This window comes from Poecilia mexicana, unplaced genomic scaffold (assembly GCF_051168715.1).
Source record: "Poecilia mexicana isolate PSO_F unplaced genomic scaffold, ASM5116871v1 scaffold_9, whole genome shotgun sequence".
Classification (NCBI taxonomy): Eukaryota; Metazoa; Chordata; class Actinopteri; order Cyprinodontiformes; family Poeciliidae; genus Poecilia; species Poecilia mexicana.
This window is the reverse complement of record NW_028263378.1, coordinates 22,358,462-22,382,141: the sequence shown is the minus strand read 5'-3', so window position 1 is coordinate 22,382,141 and position 23,680 is coordinate 22,358,462. Positions and strand designations below refer to the sequence as shown.

The 23,680-nt window shown below is 40.9% G+C and overlaps 1 protein-coding gene across 1 annotated transcript in view; it reads left to right on the top strand.

Annotated features, from left to right (window-relative positions):
* Positions 1–23,680, top strand: part of LOC106915971 (tetratricopeptide repeat protein 28) — a 234,346-nt gene that overhangs the window by 181,847 nt on the left and 28,819 nt on the right. The window contains exons 6-9 of the mRNA XM_088008994.1: positions 1,971–2,478; positions 17,867–18,663; positions 19,694–20,238; positions 21,596–22,119. Coding sequence (XP_087865120.1) covers positions 1,971–2,478; positions 17,867–18,663; positions 19,694–20,238; positions 21,596–22,119 — 2,374 coding nt within the window. The remainder of the gene's footprint in view (positions 1–1,970; positions 2,479–17,866; positions 18,664–19,693; positions 20,239–21,595; positions 22,120–23,680) is intronic.

The following is a 23,680-nucleotide window of genomic DNA, read 5'->3' as shown; positions in this document are numbered from 1 at the left end:
TAATGCCTTGTCGAGTCTTTAAACTTGAGCAAACTGCTGGAAGTTCTTATGTCAGCAGGTAATTGGTTCCAGCATCAGCAGCTATGTGGAATGAAGGAAAGATTGGATTTTGTGTATTTGTGCATTTGGATTAAAAAAAAGGTTGCCAAAAAAGATCCTCAGAAAAGAGAATATCTTTATAAGGGCTTGTCGGAGAGTCCAAACTAGAGGCGCTCCGATCAATATTTTGTGGTCAATTGCCAATCTCCAGTTTTATTGGTACAACATATAAAAGCTATTAAAACACCAATTTTGAAGAATTGTGTCGAAATAGATAAAAGGTAAATATTACACCCTGACAATGTCACTAACAGGGAGCTAGTAAATAGACAAATTCAATTCTTGGCATGTTCATGTTCAAACTTTGAATCCCTGTTCTAAGTAAAAAAAAAAAAAAGAAGTTTTTTTATGAAGACAGTGAAGCCAGTAGCATAATCACTAACCCGTTGAGTCGAGCAAAAAACGGCACTTTCACACTGTCTAAAGCCTGAGCATCTGGGAATGTATGTCCTTTCCTTACTGTACCTCTTACCCAGGATCTGCTCTGAAGAATACAGCAGGGCTTGTTTTAAGTTCTTTGTGTCGTCTCTGCTAAATGCAGTTGCTGACTTTAGAGTCTTCTCTCAGTAACAGCTTCCACACATGTTGTGCATGAGATTATATACATACCTGTGGATAAAAAAAGTTTTTTTTTTCATATTTCAACTGGCAAGATTTATGCTTTCTACAAAACTGCTGATATATATATATATATATATATATATATATATATATATATATATATATATTTCTGTATCCCAATAACGCTGATTAATAGCAAGACGCCAAATTACGTCCTCGTCGCTGACTTTCTGTCTTGTGAAAAATCGGTTCAATCTGCTCCCTTTGCTGTCTAACATGAGCATCGCTGGGAAGTTTTAAACTGATTGGCTTTGAATGGTGTTTCATGAACATTTATGTCTGCAGTAAATGTATCCCTCGCTGTTGCTGACTTTAGAGTTGTCAGAGTCCTAAGCTGTGCGGGAAGAGCACCAATATGGCCTTAACTGTCAGGATGGTGGTTCACCTCTTCGCTGGCCTCTTTCCAAACCCTTTCCTGGCTGGAGATTGCAAAGTGGGACATTGGAAAGGATATGCTTTATTATCTGCCTCCTGCATGATTAATTGAACATCTGTTCACTTCACGACAACTGACCCCAATTCCCCACTGTTTATCCTCTGTATATACAGTTAATAAGCCTGCAGTGAAAGTGTCACATAAGAGGTCAAGACTTCACTTTTGGCAGCCATCTATATTTCACTGCTGCGATGTCAGCTTTGGGGTCTAGTTTGACGGTTTGCCTTTTCGCTGACGAACCCTGGCGGAGAGAGTTAAAGTCTGAGCGGAGATCCGAAATGAATCCTGGATGATTTTTTTTTTTTTTCTGCTAGAGAGGTCTTGTCACCAGTTGGCTGGCCCCCCCACAGATGTGGTGTGAAGCTGAAACCTTCCTCCTCCTCTCCCTCCTGATTAGCAGAGTCTTTGTTCCGTTGGTGGTGGCACGCCATGAGGCATGATTGCAGTGGGCAAACTGGCAGCTTTAAAGAAAGCCTGCCGCTGTGCTGATCTGCATCACACTCTACCCCCCTCCTCTCTCAGCATAGGGGAAATCAAATCAGGTTTTGTTTGTTGTTTGGTCTCTGAGCATTAGGCCTCTTTTTAAGACTCAGGTATTGTGATTTTTTTTTTTTTTCAGCTCGATCCACGTACAATTTTCTAGACAAAGGGATGTTTTAGTGCCGGTGAGGAATTTGTGAAGCAGAGCCAAAAAATTACTTTCTGTTAATGAAGTATTGATATAATTAAAGTTTTTGATTAATTTTTTTTCTTTTTCGTGTGCCTACAGCATAAAACATTTCTGACTCACCGATTGTTATTCGTCTTTTTGCAGGCTGCTTCGATGGCGCTGAGCAGCTTGGGCCATGTATATACCGCCATAGGGGACTATCCGAACGCCCTCGCCAGCCACAAGCAGTGCGTCCTGCTGGCCAAGCAGTCCAAGGATCAGCTGTCTGAGGCTCGCGAGCTGGGAAACATGGGAGCCGTCTACATCGCCATGGGAGACTTCGATAATGCCGTTCAATGTCACGAGCAACACTTGGGCATCGCTAAGGCCCTGGAAAATAAAAGAGAAGAGGCCCGCGCTTACAGCAACCTTGGCAGTGCTTACCACTACCATCGTAACTTTGACAAGGCCATGTCCTACCATACCCACGTCCTGGAGCTTGCGCAGGAGCTGGAGGAAAAGTCCATCGAGATGAGGGCGTACGCAGGGCTGGGTCACGCTGCTCGCTGTATGCAGGACTTGGAGAGAGCCAAGCAGTACCATGAACAGCAGCTGTCAATCGCTGAAGGACTGAAGGACAGGGCTGCAGAAGGAAGGGCATCCTCCAACTTGGGTATGTATGTCAAACGTTTCAGTTGATTGATGAGTGACAACAGGATGCATATCAACTTCAGTGTTAAGGAGATGGGAAATAGATTTAACTTCCTTAAGGTTAATTTACATGGCACTTTTCCAGTGATACAAACCTCGTAAGGCACTAGAGCCACATTGGTAGGTAATTATTTTTTTTAATTTAGAAGTAGCAGTCAATCAAATCAATCAGTTGCTGTGGTCCACTCCAGTTATTTGAGAGGTTAATCATTATTTATATTAGAAAAGCACTGAGATGTTGTCACAGTGGTTTGTGAGAAAGACGTTACTGCAAAACAGGTTTTTACCACTTCTACTTTAACAAAACGACAAAATGATAGCAAAGTTAGGTAACACTTTATTTGAAGGGGGTGAATAAGACTGTCATGACACCGTCATAAACATGACATAACACCTGTCAGGAACATGAATAAGTCTTCATGAATATTTATGACTGTTGTCATAAAGCGTCATTCGGTAAATTATGACACTTTTAATACAAAGTTGACATTATTCAAAATGTCTTTGTTATAACAACTTGACATTAACCAATAAATCATTACTGTTTAAACTTTACCTTTAATAACACAAAGTTACCTAATTTTTAAAGTGAAATCAGTAATTATTTTATAACAAATTTATATCAGTAATGATTTCTTGGTTAATGTCAAGTTGTCATAACAAGGACATTTTGAATAATGTCAACTTTGTATTAAAAGTGTCATAATTTACCGAATGACGCTTTATGACAACAGTCATAAATATTCATGAAGGCTTATTCATGTTCATGACAGTGTCATGTCAGTCTTATTCAACCCCCTTCAAATAAAGTGTTACCCAAAGTTAATATTTTAATCTGTATTTAGCATTTAATAATAGCATTTAGTGCTTATACCATTTAGTGCTTATAGTAATAACAGAGAGAGAGGATATTTTTACCTTACCGCTGACATTTGTGAAAGACTGGCAACATTTCCAAATCTTGCATGCGGCATGTTAAACAGACGATGGCAGCTGAAAAACATTACACAGGGCAACTTCACTGTGATATTTTTATCCTTTATGCCGTCTGCTGAAAGTTTCACGCTCTCTCACTCTCTAGTTGAACGAACCACTTAAATGTCTCGACATGTTACAGAAAATAGTTTCCCTTTAGATTCCTACATCCCTGTGCTTCCTCTGACTTTAAACACCTTACTGACACTGAACATAGTTAACATGAGGTCTTCTTCACTCACTAACAGCTTTCACATGAAAGAGTTTTCGTGGTCAGCTTTCCCTGGTCACCAGTCAGGTCAGACCAAGAAAAAACAAACGACAACAAAAAAAAAACAAAAAAAACAAAAGAAAAAAAACATCCACTTCTGGTCACCACTTGACTTCTTATTGCATCTCTGTTTAGAGTAACCTTTTGCACGACTGCAGGCGTTTCCAGGAAGATAACCCAGTCAGCCACAGAGCAAGCTACCGAATGCCACACAGAAAGGCCCAGTTTGTACAAAATCCCATTTTTAAAATGTGACCCAAAATGCTGTATGTTCAAAATACCACAGTGTGGCTTGCTATGTGAGACATCAAGGCAGCTAACATGGTAGATGGTGCTATTTCTAAAACTCTGGGAAGTTATTAAATCAAGATCGCACTGTCTTCTGTCTCAGTCACAAGGAGACACACAGTTCAATACACCTGCTCAGCTATGAGTATAATGCAACTTAACATTCATATGCAAATCAAACAGTGAAGAAGAAACAACATATATTTAAAAAGATGATGGAACAGAAAATCCACATGGACATTAAGGACAACAGTGATGTAGTAATAACACAATTTATTACTTGTGTTATATGTAATAACACAAGTAATAAGTAATAACTTATAACTTATAAGTAATAAGTAATAACTTGTTGGCATTAAAAACAAGCCAACAAACCTCAACTCACCTACAGTAAAAACATTTCATCAATACTTAGATGTTCAACGGTCAGAAAGAAATCAGAGATAAGTCAAACTACTTCTGCAGGCTGCCAGATGTGCTTTCTTCTCTCCTCCATGTCTACTAAGCAGACTCCATGAAGAGGGCACTGTCTGAAACCTCTGTTAAGGCACCACTCAGCTGTCAGCTTTGATGACTGAAGTCGTGCATCTTCACTGTTTGCAGTTGAGTTTAAAACAAAGATTTGCATTTGATTAGTTAATATGACGTGGCCTAGTTTGGTCCTTCAGGTGTGAAACTATCCATGCAGGTTAATGGTGCAAAAAGTGTTTCTGACTTCTGTCTACAATCCACACATTTAATACTATTTCCTCAGGTTGTACCAGACATATAATATTTTTTGCAGTTCATACAGTGTGAGATTACAGACATGTCAACTGTATGAGTTAGAAATGACAGAGTACAAAAACCTTTTGGGTAAGGAGACTTTGGGGATGTTTGTCGTAGTTGTGTCTGTTTTAAACTTTGAAATTGTTGCTCTGACTTTGCAGCTAATAGTAATAATCAGTAATATCCAGTTAGAAGTAAAATGTTGGTATAGTAAGGAGACATATCTACTATTAACCATTTCGTCAAGTCATATTTCTAGTCCAGAGAAACAGAAAGTCCTGCAGTAAAAGTTTCCAGACACCCTGACCACCTTAAAAGTGAAGCAAAGTGAAGTTATTTTTCTGTTAAAGGAACTTTAAAGCATCCCAGTAATTTGTGATATTATTGCATTGAAAGCAATGATTCCTGAAAATGTCTTTTCTTTAATTGAATAAATGTACTCAGGCTGAATGTTGGATTTATTTACTTTTGTTTGAAAAATACGTTCCTGTAATAAATGCTGAAAATAGGTATTTTATGTGATCTTATGTGATTTCTCTTTTGAATATGAATTGAAATTGAGTAAAACTGCTTCACTGCAGATGGGCGTCCAATCCAAACCTGCACAGTGGAGTAGATTTATGTCGTCATACAGAACCTCCTTAGAGATGATCAGGCTTCATTCTTAGGTACCAAACTTTTTGTTTTCGGTGCAATCTGGGCACTTCTAGAATGATTCCAACTTTTGTCCAGTTCGATTAGAGTGAGTGAGGACAGGAAAAGTGAACTCCTCAGAATGAATGTTAATGTTCAGTAAAAAAAAAAAAAACATAAAAAACCTCTAACTTTTCTAAAAGTTAATTATTCTGGACAAGTAAGCTTGTTTTGTTTTCTGTTGAGTTTACAGCGTGAGGGTCTTCATTTCCTGTTTGCATTTCCACAATGCCTCGGGCTACATTCCTTTATATTCATTTAAATGAGTTGTTTACTTTTTTCCCCAAGATATTTATGGTCCGTATGTCAGCGATGTTTATGCTGCTTTTAAGAGAGACAATCAGTATGTCGAATGCGGTGCCATTATTTAATTTCCAGCTGTTGTGCTGTATGCAGAGGATGTGAGGGTTACATTTAATTCCTGTTGTTGAAAGAGCCTCAGATTGTGCAAGATTAGATAACAGAGAAACAGCAGAGTAAGCTGAAAAGTTTTGTTAAAATCAAACGTAAACTATAACACATCCTGTCAAGTCAGAAATAAAGCTAAAATCCTAAAAGAAATATGTGTTTTTAGCCATATTAACACTGCAGAAAATATCCTGCAATTTGGCCTGAATTATATCTAAAATAAAAATGTATAAAATTTTTTTAAAAAGTCACACATTTCAAGTTTGCTTGAATTTAGAAATCCCTAGTGTAGCACTGTAGGACTTGGTGATATGGAAAACATATTAAACAAATAAACAAGTAAATGAATAAATATGACGAAATTTACACATTTAAGAAGATTCATTACATTTAAGATTTTATTACAAAACACTGTGCTCTGCTTTCTTTTATTACATACTTTAATATATATCCCAATATTTACTTGATTTTTACTATTTAAATGTGTGAATTTAAATAATTATATATAAATGGATGGGCTTGGACCACAACCACCCACTCGTGATTGCATTAGGAAATGATAACAAATCATCCAGAGCTTCTTCAAGTCCCACTTTGTAAACATCCTCTGATCAGTCAGAGGAAGAAACCACTAGAGTACATCACCTGCTCATTTGAAATCTGTTGTATATCTCAATCTTTTAAGAAATCTATGACGTCGTGATTGGTTTGGCAAACATGTCCACACGTGTAGTTTTAAATGCTTTGTTTTTTTGTTTTGTTGCTGCATTTGTTTTTCGTAATGTCCTTGATGCAGTCGTAGCATTTGTTTACTGCGATATAAGTCAGTCCACACGTTTGTAAGTGGAAGAGATTTCTCTCTCTCTGTTTTTAAGCTTTATTACTTAATTTAAAGCTCTTTTTTTTTAAATGCCTCTTTAAACAAAAAACCCAAAGAGGGCCTGGATCAATTAAGCTGATGGCTACATGTCACTTACCTTTAATATGTGCTGGTTCTGATCAAATAACCATGAATAAATAAATGTAGTGCTAGCAAGATTCTACATGCTAGTACTACATTTACCACGGCAAGCTGGGAATCCAGCTAATGTGTCATCACTCCTGCATGAGAAGCCAGATAAAGAAAAACCGACACGTCTGAGCGAGAGCATAGAACTTCAATGCACAGAATGTGATTTGTCCCGCTGTCTCACTGCTTTGGTTGAACACTTTCTAATCTCCTCGATGACATAATGTCGTCAAACAATCCACCTTTAATCTACCTAATCAAGTGCCAGCGCCTTAATATGCCAAAAAATTTAATTAATAGCAGGGGAACCCTTCGCAGTCGACTAATATGCATACAGCAGGAGCCTCAGGGTGTAAAACTGTCCTTTTGGCTTTTTAGTATCCTAGTAGATATATTAGATCAGCAGCTCCTCGATATTTAGGCCAGCAATTACAACCAGACCTGGATGACTTATGATGGCCATTAAGGTGATGGTAAATCAGACTCTAATGGACAACTAAGAGCTACGATAATTCCTTCCAAATGAATTATTCCTTAACCTAACATCTAAAATCACGGAGGCAGACAGTAGGGTTAATCGGGCAAACATAAATTGAAGCCGTGCTCTGCTCTGCTTCGCCACACCTGATGGTTACACATACACACACACACACACACATACACACATACACGCACACGCACCGTCTGGGCCGCTTTTAGCTTCAGCGCCAGCCTAAATTTAACCCAGGGACCTGGGAACAGGTTGACATAAATTAGATGCTTCAGCGAGAGCATTTTATGATTCTTCTCTACATGTGAGCTTTATTACGAGTGGGCACTCTGTGTCAGGCGGAAAATTTATTCCTCTGCTGCATGCGGCGTGATTACATGAGAGAGTGTGAGAGCACTTTTATTCATCATAAACTGCGATATTACAGTTCGCCCGGTTACGACGGCGCAATGATAATCCAGCTGATTTAGTGTTGGGAGGCCACGGAGCACGTGTTGAGCGAGCGGGGCGGTGGCGGCGATGCCTGTTGCTCCGCGGGCGCCGAGCGGACGGAGTTGGACGGTGATGTGGACGAAGCAACACTTGACATCCAGGAGCGAGAGAGAGAGAGAAAGAGAGAGAGAGCCTGTTGTCTGGCTCTTAAGCGCTACCTAAACTGTTAGCACTTCTCGCCTGCTTTCTGCCTCTTTACTTTTTCCACGCTTCCTCCTCTCACTCTGCCTCTCTTCTCACCCCCACTGATTCCAATCTGCAGCTGTCAAGCTCCCAGTAATTGAAACTGACTTGATGAATCGCTTAATTACCTTTAATAGCTGATTCGAGAGGAACTGAATAATGAAGATAACGGAGAATGAAGTGGAGGTTGCGAAGCGTCGGTCTGTAATTGCCCCATTGTTGTTGTTTTTTTGTTTATGGCAGGAGGGCGTGCATTGTTTTTTCCGCCATCGGTGCCCGCGAGCCTGCTTAGCACAAGAAGATATGGGGCTAAAACTAACGGGATGTTGTTTCCTCGCTTCAAAAAAACCAAAAGCAAAAAAAAGAAAAAAGAAAAAAGAAAGGAGCAGATGATCGCGAGAAGATTAACAAGTGAAGATGAAAGCTGTAAACATTGTGCTGGTAATGGGAAGGAGAAATCGCAGAAGCAGAAATGAGCAAACGCTTATTATAATTGCATGTGGGGTGGGTGACATAGCTCTGAGGGACGGTTGTGTAAAGATTGCAGCTCTTTAATATCTAACCATGATGCCCAGCGGTACCAACAGCATAGGCTCAGCACACTATGACCCATAAAGGATATGGAAATTTTGCATTCCAGTCCTATTTATAATTCATCAATCGGCTAACTTACCCTTCAGTCAGCAATATTTCATGTCTGAGACAGGACATAAGCTTCAGGCTGCCACGCACTGTGCTCTGGAAAAGCGTTCCCCCGTTTACAGACATCTGATCCGTTATTGCCACAAAAATTCCAGAAAATCAAAAAATTGTCGGTATTGAAAAAAAAAATTATGTGTATTTAATACAAAAACATGGTTTAAGGTTATGGTTGTTTATTCAGAGGAAAAAGTTACCAAGACCAGTCCTGTCTTGTGATCACATGGGCCAAAAGATTTCAAAAAGCAACACACCATTCACTGATTTAAAGAAATGTGAAAACAGATGATAAAGTCATTGGCATCTACCAGTCTGGAGATGATTACAGAATCAACCAAAGTTGCTTCAAGAATTCATCGACTGCTCATCCAGGAGGTCCCAAAAGGACCCAGAACAAAATGTAAATTAAATCATTTCATATGAGATGAGGTCTCCTTTTGATGAATTTCAATATCTATCTACTTGGGGAAGAAAAATAATTATTTCCCTCTCATAAAGATAGTTTTATAGAAAATCTTGCATTGGAACAACTTAATGTTAGTCCCATAGTGACTTTACTTGAGCACCTGAATGCCTTCTTGAAAACATTTTCTGCAGCATTGAACAGCAAACATTACCACATATATAGCTGGAACAGCAAGGCTAAATGCATAGTATAATTAAGCCTCTCCCTGCTATAAAACACTGCAGCCTCACTTGCCTCAGTTAAGGTCAGTGTTTATAGGTCTGACTGGGCAAAAGGGCCAACAAAGAACACAGAGGGTCGTTTTACCTTTGCCAAAAACATCATGATGTTTTGTTAAATTTGCTGACTCTTCAGAAAAAGAGCATCATGTAAACATGATGGTGGTAGTGTGAGGGTTTGGGGCTACTTTGCTGCATTTCAGTCCTGCGTGTCTTGCCATAACTGATGGAGCCACGAATCTGCTCTCATCCAGACGATCCTGAAAGAGAATGGCCCCGCATTCATTTTGTGAGCTTAAGCACAAAACTTTGGTTATCCTTAGCAACCCAGTGGAGATTCTTTGGAATCACCTTAAAGAGGCCATTCATGCTGGGGAATCTTGTAATGCGGTTGAATTAAAGTAATTCTGCAAATTAAAGTGGGACAAAATTCCTCCACAGTGATGTAGAAGAATCGCTGTAAGTGCTAGATGTGCGCTTTTACAGCACAGCACACAGCAGCCCCACAGCTTACGACCTGTCTCCGATTACAAATATTTTCTGCTATAATTGACATGTGTGTTTTTCTCCAAACCAAAGTGTGGTTCCCCCTTCCCCCCACTTTCTGTTTAGCTTCAAATACACATTTAACAAGCTGTTTGGAATGGCTTGTTGTTGTAGCTTTGCCATTATGTCCTTGTTGTCCTGGAATCGTACCTCCTTATTTAGCCGCGTGTCTCGAAGAAGTCGCATGGAGGCTTGACACCATCAGCTGGAAGGGCCAGAGCCAAAAGTCCTAATTAAGCCTCTCTTCCCTCCCTTTTCTTCTTATCCAGCCTCCTCGGGGATCGGTTTCTGCTGATCTGCACAAAAAACAAAAAAAAAAAAAAAAAAAAACACCCAAAAGCAACAGAGGGAGGAAAACAACAGTGGAGGAGAGGACACAAACACATTCAGAATCAGAGTTTTGTACTGAAATGCTCCGTAGTTTGGATATTTTTCTCTGGTGTCGGGAAAACAGAAAACAACTTCCAGTTGACGTTAAAGTACTTTGTGACCTTGGTTGACAAACTCCTTGGGCTTATAAACTTTTCCCAATAAAAGCTTCTGCTGTTTTGCAAGGCATGAGAGGATAAGCTTTGGGAAGGCAGCCAGAACATCAGTTGCATAACGCTGCTCTGACCAGACATCTGATCTAGGCTTTACAGCATGTCTGACAATGAGGCTGTTGCATAGCCGATGCTGAGCTATGTGTTTTTATTGGCAGTGCTTAATGCAGGTTACATTTAATGCAGTTAACACTGCTCTTGAGATCGGTAAAACCCCGCATTTTGAAATGGAAAGCTTGTTAAATTTTGTAAATGAACACAATATGATGAAATACAAAAAAAATAAAATAAAATAAAACTCATTTTGGGGTATGGTACAAAGAAATAAACTGAGTTCTGTTCATCTCGATAGAAAATGAACTAATGTTGCTCTTTTCTGGTCATATTGACGACTCACAGCACTTGATGCTTCAGCGTCGTTCTCCCATTCGCTCTCGCATAAACATGTCTTTGTACAGATGTAATTCTGCTTCTGTTCTGTGCGATAGTTTTCCACACATACTGTATGCATTTTTGCATCCAGGCCAAAGAGTTCAACTGCTCTCACATGTTTGCTGTGACAAATTTCTACCCTTTCTAAAACCTCCCCTTTACACACCGCTTATTGCTGGTTCGTCACATAAAAAGCACCGTAGAACACATAAATGTTTGTGGTTGTAATGTGACAAATTATTTAAAAAAAATATAAAAAATGAGGTATGAATGCTTTGTCAAAGCACTGTAGCCTTTTCCGTCGAAATAACCAAAATAATGAGGAGAAAACAAGTGTCCAAGTGTATCGCGCCGTGTAGCAGCAGCTGCTGCTGTGTCATCATCGCTGCTTTGTGGTTGTTTGGACATAAATCTAGTACTTTTCTAGCCTTTATTTTCCCTTTCAACTGCCCACAGCTGGAGCAGACCACAACAGGGACCAGACTCGCCTGGAGCACTGAAGAATAGAGATTATTCTGTTTTGTTCCTAAGCCTCTGGAAACAGCAAGCGAGTCTAGATGTATTATTAGTCTGACGAGGACGGGGAGTATGAGAGGCCTGAGTTTCCAGTGGAATTTGGAGAGCTTAATTGCTCAGACAGGATGAATGAGGGAACCTTGTGAGGAGAGAGAGACGGTAAAAGTAGTTAGGAGCTCCACACACAAAAGGCCCCTTTCCAAGGTGCTAGTGACAACCTCCACTCTCTATTAATTCTCATGTAAATGCCAGCGGGCCAAAATACAGGAAGCAAATGGAACCGTGGTCGGAAAGGTGGCGCGACGCTGGAGTTACGACTATGCCGCTCCCGTGTTGTTCTGCTTGAGAGATTTGTGCTTGTGAAGCTTTCTAGCCAGGCCTCAAATATCGGTTTGCTGAAAAACACCAGCACCAAATCGCCCCCCCACCCTTCCCCTTCCTATGACTATGCACTGAACTAGAGAAGTTCTGTGAAGCACACTCTCAGTCTTTGTCCTCACTAATGTGTTGTTCACCATGTGCAGCTACTAATATTCCACTCGCTGCAGTGTTATTAAATGTAACAAAAGAGCTACGGCATCCTTCTGAGCTAAGCAACTGTGCCCTTTTCCAGGAGCATCTGCAAATTCAGCATGAAATGCAATCTGTAGGAGATGGTGCAGTGCAACAAAACAAAGTTCATTTTGAACAGTATACTTATAAGCAGTTCTTGGAATCAGATGTGTATGCGTGTTCGTGTGTGTGTGTATATGTGCAAACAGGTCAGGGATTGTGTGCTTAGAGAGCAGAAGGAGGGGTGAAGGTCAGTCAGAGTCGAAAGGATGGCGGATCAGCTGGAAGACTCTGCATGTTGTTGTTGGAAGACCACCTACAGTGCAATCAGCCTCTTGTCTATTTTCTCCTTTTTTATATATATATTTCTCATGTCTGTGTATCAGTCAGATCACAGGGAATCTCTTATCACATAAGTAAGGATTTAGTACCTTAAACCAAACTCACTTCAGTTCGACCCATTTCTGTGGATTCAAGGAGGCTCTTCGGTCTGCTACTTCTAGTTCACACCGCAGGTCGTTAAATGCTCTGTTGTACTGCCGATTTCTTTATGAAGCAAATTTAGGCTCTTAAATACCAGCAACGAAAATGTTTTACGGCTAAAAAGAACTCTCTTTTCAATCCTTTTTTTAAATGATGTAATCACTGCCTACAGAGCTTTGCAGAAGTATTTATGCTTCTTACAGTTGTTCAGATTTTGTGACATTACAACCATAAGCTTTAGTGTATTTTACTGGAACTTCATGGTGGTACCTCATTGGTAAGTGGGAAAGAAATGGTTCTTGGTTTTCACAAACAAAAGATGCTTTTTGAGAAGAGTGGCGTGTGTCCCCGCAGTGACACACGGTAGTGGCGACGTCATGCTGCGGGGATGTTTTTCAACAGTAGGGCCAAAAGTTTGTTCAGAGCTTTACATTGTAATCTCTCAAGTGTTTAAGAGTGTTCCTCTCCCAGCAGAACAACAATCATATTATGTTCCTCTTTTTGCATATTGGGATGTCCTAGTCAAAGTACAGACACCGAATCAACTGAGAATTTGTGTCAAGAGAGATGAGTGAACTATTTTCCTGAGACTTTAGTCTGTAGTTGTGCAGAACAGGTAGAAGTACCAGAAGATTTGGTAAAGTAAAAAGTATTGAATCGGGGGATGTGAATATAGAAGTATGAAAAAATGGGAAAAACATGGAAAAACATTCACCATATTCCCTCTGATTCTCCATTATGCACTACTTTTGTACTCTATTCTGCAAAATATTGATAAAACACTGTGAAGTTTGTGGTTGTAATGTGACAAAATGTAAGAGAGAAAGAGTCTAGGTACTAATTATCTCTGCAAGTGGCTCGTACTGTTTGTGTTTCTGCTTCTGCATAGATCTGCTGAAGGAAATAATGGCTTAAATACAATATTTCTTTGATTTCACAATGAAAACCCCAGAGTATAAAAATAAGTTAAGACAGAGCATCTCATTTCGCATTTATAATTGGAATATAATCAGAATAGAAGAAAAAAGGAATTAATGTTGAAGATTTTTGTAGTTTTACATTCAGGAACTGAAGCGAGATCTACCCTACTTAACATTCTCTTCTAAATTGTTTCATATTTTTACATTTATTTTTTTATCTGCATTTCTCAACGTCAGTGTGGAGTGCCGTTAATAAACCATAGTCGAGGTTTGTCAAACATTCTTTGTCATTACTTATAAAATAAACTGGAGCTTCTTGACTTTTTAATGTCAACACTGTCCTACGTCATTGGGATTTTACTTACATGCTTAGCAATTTAATATTTACACATATCAGCCTCTTTCAATTAAGATTCAAGCAATGTTGTAGATTTTCTCTAATTGTTTCAGGCTGATGGTCTTTCCTTTATTCTCAATATGCCCCCCTAGTAACAGTGGGCCTTCTTCAATGCAGTAAAACTGACAAAGTGATTTACTCAGAATATAGCACCATATCTCAAAGTCATCAGTGCAGCCATGCTTTTATGTAAAAGTTAGTTGAATAATGAACAGTGACAAGGCATTGCCAAGTTTTTAATGTCCCTGGTTACAGGGTTCTGATATACCACTGTGTAAATGGATGTGAATGAAGTGCACCTGTTTAGTCAAGTGTATTTACAACACACATTACACACTAAATCATAGATCTGACTCAATCAGAGGACTGATATATTTTCAGGTCTTGGCTGGTTATGGCAGGATGCTATTATGGCCACATTAGTTATCTGTATTTACTGTTTGGAATGGTTTTATTTACCATTCTACAGGATTCGATTCCCTCAGGGCTCCATAATCTTCTTACCATATAGGGGACATAGAAATATTTCCTGGCTTCGAGTGTGGCTCCAGGCATAGCCTGGGGCTTATGGCGTTTTTTTTTTTTTTTTTTTGCCAGCAGCTTCCAAGTCCCCAACCTGAAACCTGCTCATGCTTCCCCAGCCTCCAGCCCGCCCGCCTGCTTTAGCCCTGCGTCCATCACCAAGACCTGGATCCATTTTTAGCCTGCAGCAGGAACATGTTAGCTGGTAATACATCAGTAGACATTATGTCCTCGGTAACATCAGTATCCGTTGGGGGAAAGCATAACCTTGGGAGTGACTTTGTGGCTGTCGGTGCTCCTTCACCCAGCCAGCTGTGACGCCTAACATGACTCCAAAGTTAGGTAAAGCTGAGGATTTTGTCCAAGGAGGTAAAATGTTTGAGCCCTTGATGTGGGAACAAAAGCTACTGTTTTTATGCAAAACAAAAAAAAACTTAAATTCACTTTATTAATGCTAAACTTGCTAGTCTATTATGAGTGTTTAGACATACATAACATGTTTTTTCATGAGCCAACAAACATGTGAAAGTAGAAACTAGTAAGAAAGAAACTTTGGTCAAACTCTGTGATTTATAAATCAGATTTTTTCTCTCTTTTTTTTGCTGCTGTCTGTGTTTTGTGCCGCCATACACTTTGCATGCTAATTCTAAAGTACCACAACCTGATGTTTACTGGGTCACTTCATGTTTTTTTTTTCCTCTTTCATCCAGAGAATGCAAGCAAGCACATAAACAGCAGATCAGATATGATTTGTCAGCAAGTCTTTGCGACATGCTGAACAATTATCCTAAGTGGCTTTGATTATATTTTCTCCAACAAAGACATCCAGTTGAGACATGTTTAATTAATCGTCTCCTTTACACATGAATGAAAGACTGATGATGCAGATTTCACTCATGCTGATGAACAAGTTCTTGCAAATTCAGAGTACCTGAGTCTGAATTGAACTGTGACTGTTGGAGAAAAATCCTACAATCTTCCAAACGTTTCATTGCTTTGACATTATTGTCTGGAATCTGTGTTACTGACATTTTGAATTAGTCATATATAATCCAGCAGTTCGCAGGGTATGAACCATATGATAACCTTTATAGGCAGATCTCACCTAAAAGCTATTTTCATTCTCGAGCAAACAATCAACTGCTAACAAGAGCAGACCTGCATCTGAAAATGATCATCAATCTGACAGGAAGGAGGATTTTGCCTTCAAACTCCATGAAAACACTGTTTAGCTAACAATAGTTTGGAAGTGGTAAATAATTCAACAGGTTGTTGTATTAAATATGTTTGGAAAGATATGAGACATGGCTAATTTCTAATTTCGTTTAAAAAGTGTACAGTCACAGTATTTCCTTCCTGCTGAGAGCTATTAGGTAGGAAATATTAATAAAAAAATATAGTCTTTTGGCCCCTGTGGGGCCAAAACAATAACAGGTCTGATCTTGAGTAAATGAACATTCAGAGCTTGGAACTCACTAGAAAAAGATTTTGACAGAGGAAATACTAATCAACAACCACTTACCTGGTGAGCTCCCAAAAGATTCCTTCGTGTGATGAACATGATGCTGAAGTTAGCATCTGATTCAAAGTTTTCATGTCTGTAATTTAAATAGTAAGGTGATCCCTCACCAACCTAAAAGTGATTAGGTTTATGCACTTATTTAGCCACTTTGTTAAAAATGCAATTGACAACAGCGGGAAGTTAAAGTAATGACAAGGTTGTTATTCTCTTGTATAGCCTGTTTTATTGGGGTAAGACAGGTAAAAATGTTTTGTCAACTTATTTTTTATCTATTTTTGTGGTCCAATCCCCCTTTTCACACTGTGTGACACACACCGTAGGAATGTACGAATATATCGATCTTTTTTCAAAACCATTACCGTAAAGGCAGCTCATGTATTTTCTCTGTTGTTATTGGCTCTGTTAAATCTGGGCAGCACAAAAACACACGTCCACCATCACATGCGACTTACTCGGTCACGAGACCCGCCTGTTTGGGTCCCGTTCAAGTGTTTATGTTTCCTATTTTCAAGCCCGTAATGTGGCAGGTTTCGGATGAAATAAATAGGAAAACACTCGTGGTGGTAACTAATCCCAACGCCACCATCACCGTCACCGCAAGCCACAGGGTTTCTCTCCATCCCCGACTCTTCCCACTCGGGCTCCAAAACTGTTCTCCTTCCGTGTGTGCCGTCAGTGGCTGCTTCCCACATCCTACGAGGCCATTACTCAACGCCGAAGCAGCAAAGCGACGATGATCATTCTGTATACTGTACGAAAATAGAGCGCTTTTTTCTATAGCGCGCAACTTGGCTTCTCTATCCATCAACAAACAGCCATATTCAAGGTTTTCACACAATTTGGAAATGTCAGAGAAAGCATAAGATTTGATATACGCATTTTCTAAGTGTGCATAAGTACAGAAGAAAGTGAAATTGAATGGAAAAGATATTTGCATTTCAACACTTCATGTCTCGTTCCGTTATTTAAAGTAGTTTCCATCCTACTCTCTATGTGTTTGTTCATGCATTCCTCTCTTAATCTTCTTTCATAGTCTCAGAGGTCTTTTTCAGGTTGCCTATTTAAATCCTGGCCTCTGAAAATATATCTGTCACAAAGCATGGTGAGCTTTCATATTTAATCCTTCAAAAATTGTCTGAGAAGGGACTAATAGGCACGGCATTTAGAAATGAGAAACACATGTAGGATCCCTGCGTGTTGTCCGGTATTTTTAGTAAACTTTTCTATTGTTCGTGTCGGATGACGGATTCAAAGATGAGTTATACAGACGAACATCTCGGAAAGAAAAAGAGCCCCAGCAGATACGCTTTGATGTCTCTTTACTGCTTGCTATGTATTTGTCAGTCTCCATTAGTATACAGGTGTGGGCACACATTTGTTTGCTTAGTGAGAGGATGTATGAGAATATGCCAGACGGCTGCCTGGTTGCGGAGTAAAGCTATTATTTTTCAAAGTATAGTATTTTATCAGAAAAAAATACGCTCACTGCACCGGCTACTCCATTATTTATAGCTTCTCCACATTTATCTCTTTTTTTTTTTTTTTCTAAAGTTGTTTGCTGAGCTTTCCGACCGCTCTTCTCCTACTCCCTCATTTTCACTCCCTCCGTCTTTAGCTCTGATTCTCTTCCGTACTTCCATCCACTCATGTGGAAAAGTTGTTGATTTTGGTAAAATCCCTAGAAGACACAGTCATCAAAGAGTGTTTAGACCATCAAAAGATTTAATTTCGATGTTGTAGCAACTCTGTTTGATTGCACTACATTTTAATGACCATAATTCTGTGGGCGATTGTGTTGTGTAAGCAGAGAACAGATGGCTCAGAGAGCATATTTTAACAACCGAATGACTTGTTTTTAACATGAAGAGCTGACAATGCACTTGAGTTTTATGTGGTTCCAGCTTTCCCTTGTGTCGGTCCTTGACTTGATTTTTTTCTCCTCTCTCCTCTTTCCTTAGGCATCATTCACCAGATGAAGGGGGACTACGAGACTGCACTGAAACTACACAAAACACACCTGGCCATTGCTCAGGAGCTGAATGACTATGCCGCCCAAGGCAGGGCCTATGGCAACATGGGTAATGCCTACAATGCTCTCGGAGCGTTCGACCAAGCAGTTCGTTACCATCGCCAGGAGCTGCAGATCTCCATGGAGGTTAATGACCGTGCCTCACAGGCCTCCACCCACGGCAACCTGGCTGTGGCGTACCAAGCCCTCGGTGCCCATGACCGTGCTCTGCAGCATTACCAGAACCACCTCAACATCGCTCGAGAACTGAGGGACGTCCAGAGCGAAGCGCGGGCTCTGGGAAACTTGGGAAACTTCCACTGCTCTCGAGGGGAGTTTCCACAGGCCGTGCCCTACTATGAGCAGTACCTCAGATTGTCCCCAGAACTTCAGGACATGGAGAGCGAAGGGAAAGTTTGTCACAATCTGGGTTATGCTCACTACTGCCTGGGCAACTACCAGGATGCTGTTAAGTACTATGAGCAGGATCTTGCGCTGGCCAAGGACCTTCATGACAAACTCAGTCAGGCCAAGGCGTATTGCAACCTTGGTTTGGCTTTTAAGGCCCTAGGAGACTTTACTAAGGCGGAGGAGTGCCAGAAGTATTTGCTGTCACTAGCGCAGTCCCTGAACAATGCACAGGCTCGCTTTAGAGCACTAGGGAACTTAGGAGACATCTTTGTCTGTAAAAAGGACGTGACAGGAGCCATTCAGTTTTACGAGCAGCAGCTGGCCTTAGCTCACCAGGTAAGGCTGTTTTACATTCAGTGAGTTCAGCAGAATAATTTTTTCACTGAAAAAGAAACATATGGGCGTATTCATGAAGGTATCTGTGGGCGCTAAATATGTGCAAAACTAAGTTGTGCATCTCCTTTAAGTCCCTAAACTGGACACAAACACATCTGCCACTGTAGGAAGCTCCACGCAGCACCTCTCTGCTCTGACGCAGTTTGCCCATAATGAGAGAACGCACTGTGCACCTTTTTGCAGATAGTCCACCGATATTTGTTTGTCTTAATTGCACCCAGACTAGATGAGGTATTTGCAATCTGTTAAAAGCTTACAAAATAAGATAAAAAAAAGTAAAAAGCAAACTATTGTAGTGCTGAATTTATAAAAAAAAAAAAAACAAAAAAAAAACAGGGGATGTAACTGAAGGTAGGGCTCAGGCTTGCATTCCATTTGAAAATAGGTTTTCCAGCAAGAGCACAGCCAGTACCCTGCAATTGGAACAATATATATTTTTTTCCATTTACAAAAAAAAAAAAAAAACATCCGATCACACCCTGTGTTGCTTCTTTGCTCTGAGATAACATTGTGGTGTATTGTTTGCAAAAGACTACATGTAACGTTTGAGTAGTCTGATACAATAGAACTTTATTCCACTGTTTTTAATAGTTTTCAGGATCAGTAATGGATGTAGAAAGGCCTTTCTGATGTAAATTCCCCAGTTCGATTTAGTTCTTAATAAGGGAATGTTCTGTCTTGTCAGGAACCTGGAGTTCCTTGACTAAAATACTTTTTTTTTCTCTACCTCTTTGATCACTTCAGTGCATATGCTGTGTATATGTGCCAGAAGAGGGACTAACTGTGACCTGATGCAAAAATAGGTGCAAATTGCTTCCATGTGCTGAATTTAAGGCACATGTTACTGACATCTCTTTAGTTCATTCTACTCCAGAAAAAAAAATCCCATGCAAGAAAAAGTCTCACATCAATGGAGAAGATCATTGAATAACATAACAATAATTAACCTTTGTTTTGCTTTCAACCTAAGGTTAAGGAGCGCAGGATGGAAGCCTGTGCTTATGCTGCCCTGGGGGCCACCTACAGACTAGTGCAGAAATATGACAAAGCTCTGGGCTACCACACCCAGGAGCTGGAGGTATACCAAGAGCTTGGTGACGTCTCAGGAGAGTGCAAAGCCCATGGCCACCTGGCAGCTGTCTACATGGCCCTCGGGAAGTACGCCATGGCCTTCAAGAGCTACGAGGAGCAGTTGGAGCTCGGACGGAGGTTAAAGGATCCCGTTGTGGAGGCTCAGGTCTACGGCAACATGGGCATCACAAAAATGAATGTCGGGGTGATGGAGGAGGCTATTGGCTACCTGGAGCAGCAGTTGGCTACCTTGCAGCAGCTGAGTGGAAACGAAGCAGTGATGGACCGGGGCAGGGCCTACGGAAACCTCGGGGACTGCTACGAGGCTTTGGGAGACTTTGAGGAAGCGATCAAGTATTACGACCAGTACTTGTCAGTGGCACAGAGCCTAAATCGCATGCAGGACCAGGAGAAAGCCTACAGAGGCCTGGGCAATGGGCACAGGTGAGTCCGGAGTCCCTTTCATTTCGCCAAGTGTTTATGTGGCTACAACTCGACTTTTACTAAGAAACCAAGCAGTTTGAATGTCATTTATCTCTATATGTGCTCACTATAAAGAACCATATAGCTAGAAATGGCTGTGATGAACAGTGCCTGAATGGGAATCTGGTATGAGCTGTGTCAGCAGAAGCCTGGTGCTGCTGGTATTAAATATATGCAAAGTAGTTTGGTGAGCAGATGTCTCCGAATGGGGGAAGCTCTTAGTATTTCAAAACAACTTCTAGCGTCTTCTGTCTCTTTTCCCCGCTGTTTCTCCTCATGCCTTAGAGAGCTGATAGAAACATGGGAAGCTACACAGCAGCACAAAATACAAACAGCTTTTCCCCCAAAATCCTCATTTCGGAGGTGATTTTCTTCTTATTGTGCAGCACCAGCTTGGCACTGCAGCAGTCACACACACACACACAGCTGTATTTGCCATGCATGAGTTCAGAAGGGAATAATAGACATCATATGCAAACCCTTCTCATCTTCCTGCAGCTTTCAGTCAAGCAGATACGTTATCACACGACGTTAATTAAGCTGAAGGCTTTTTTTCTTGTAATGCTTCGTTTCAACGGGCTTCCAGCGCCCGACAGTGCATTTGAGATCGTGAATAAAGTCTTTTGGAATACAGTAAAGATGAACAAAATATCAAGTAGAGGAAATTGATGCCCTTAGGCCTCAAACTCGAGGCCTAAGGACCAAATGTGGCCCTCTGTGGCTTTTTATGTAGCCATCTAGACTCTGGGCCGCATAAATAGATTCTACCAAATTACATCATTGTAATGCAGAAGCTGCTATTTATTATGAATTTTAGTAGGTACTTTTATAAATGCGTTCTGCACAAATGGAATTTAAATGCTCAAAAGGATAAAATATGGAGCAACTTTACTGAACTAAATTTAGCCTTCCTATTACTAGTGAGCTTGCTCTCTCTCTCAGCCTGAATGAACTACGGGTACGTCTTTGCATGTTCTAGATACTAAAAAGAGCTAACTTTTAGTCCTCCTCACTGAATAATTTACACACAGATGAATGCTGTTGTTTCCCCCCACAAACTGGTAGCGCTGAGTTATGGTGCCTTCACTGATTGGAGTTTTGGTTTTCTGACCAGTCAAAGTGGATCGGGCTGAAAAATCAGTAGGTTTTTGTCCCCTGACAATATCTCTGTGCATCTCCAGTCATATTAGGCCTAAAATATTTTACATAAATACTTGTGCTGTTATTTTTAATCAATTTATGAACAGCGGGTGAATTTTTAATGTGCGTGTTTTGTGCTTCATTATACTCAACGTTGACTCTTTACTTTCACCCACAGGGCAATGGGCAATCTGCAGCAGTCGTTGGTTTGTTTCGAAAAACGGCTGGTCGTGGCACATGAACTCGGGGAGTGCGGTGGCAAGGCGCAGGCCTACGGCGAGCTTGGTGCGCTCCACAGCCAGCTAGGCAACTACGAGCAGGCCATTTCCTGCCTGGAGCGTCAGCTGGCCATCGCTCGCGACACCCAGGACAGACTACTGGAGGGCGACGCCAGCTGCGGCTTGGGTGCTGTGTACCAAGCCATGGGAGAGTATGAGACAGCCTTGCGATGCCACCAGAGTGACCTGGAGATCGCAGAAGAAGCAGGCAGCACCACACGTCAGGCCCGGGCCTACGGCAACTTGGGTCTCACCTATGAGTCACTCGGAAACTATGAGCGAGCGGTGGTGTTCCAAGAACAGCACCTTAGTGTGGCGGCTCAGACTAATGACTTGGCTGCCAAGACGCTGGCCTATGGCAGCTTGGGGAGAACACACCATGCGCTGCAGAACTACTCACAAGCTGTCATGTACCTGCAGGAAGGTGAGTGAGCAGAGGGGAGCATGGAGAGGGTTGCCTTTGTTGCCTGGGCTGATAGGCTTAGAGTTTGTGAATTCATGAATATGAAATTCTGAGCCTATTTATTGCTAAGCCTTTGCCACACTTTTATTAAGCTGTGCGCATGTGTTTGTTTGTGTGCGTGTGTGTGCGTGTGTGTGCGTGTGTGTGTGTGTGTGTGTGTGTGTGTGTGTGTGTGTGTGTGTGTGTGTGTGTGTGTGTGTGTGATGCATGTGCGTGTTTTTTGTGCTTTTGTATTAATGTGATATATGTGCACAAGGGGATTTTGTGTGAGCATTGTGCATCTGTGTTTGTCTTCAGAGCCGCATAGGTATAGCATTTGAGTAAGTCTGTCTGTGCAAACCTACCCAAATGCTCTCAAAGTATTTCTCCTGTTTACTGCTAGATGTTTTTTTTTTTTTTTTTTTTTTCCCACACTCACTTCTCTATCTTCCTTCTCAGACCTGCCAAAATAACGTTGTCACACACGGGCTGACAGAATCCTGCTTCTCATGCTTCACTGTTGCCTTTTAGATTATAAAGGGAAGGATAAAAAACTGCAGCTCGACCTCTCAAAAGTTACTTATTTTAGAGACGGCGCGTGAAGTTTTCATTCCTGAGGTTCAGTTCGGTGGAAGAGTTTGTGTATGTCCACACTGGGCATTAGGAATGGGTGATGTGGACTTAAAATGTTATCACGATCTTTTCTGGTGTTCATCAGAATGATGACAGAAGTAAAGCTTGTACTGTCAAAAAAATAATGTCTATCAAGCAGATGCTAAATTCAAAAGAAATTAATAAAACATATTTTTTTCTATCAGGTGTGTAGATTATTCAGTTGATTCTGCTTTTGCTAGACAGGAACTACTGATTTACAACCTGGTCCACATTATTTCAGACACAGGCTGCTGAAGTTTCACTGTTAGCACACTGACAACTGGATGTTAGTCTTATGCTCCATACAGCTATAAATAGCAGAACGCTTTACTCTCTTTCTGCTGGCGTCTCATTAAAATGTCTTTAACTGAACGAAACCTCTTGATAACACTAACAACTCCATGCCTTGTCCGCCCAGCCGTGTTCAAGGGTAAGCTTTCTGCTCACGTCCTGTGAAAACCCCAACCAGTGCTTGTTGAAACCGAGAAAACCGGAGCCTCTCTAAAAACAGATTCCTACATTTCACCCCGCACAGAGAAAATGCAGGACGACAAACCCCCTTCCATCCCATACCCATCTTTTCTTAGAGTTAGCCGAGTTTGCTGTGGCCCACACACGCTCACTGCAGGCCCGCTTGTTGAGCTTTAATAGAAACAAAGACGACAGGCCATTCTGTCTCCACCCAGTCCCAGTGTTGTCCCCCCACGCTGTCCTTGTATTTTTTCCTCATTTTGGCTTTGAACAAGAACAGCGCCTTCACTATCCTTGACAGCCAATTATTTCTGGCCAACCTACCCAAGCAGAAAAGTTGCCTTATTTTTTCTCTCAGTAACCAGTGCTTTTTTTTCTTTTCTTTTCTTTTTTTTACTTTTCCTGCTTGTTTTTGTGT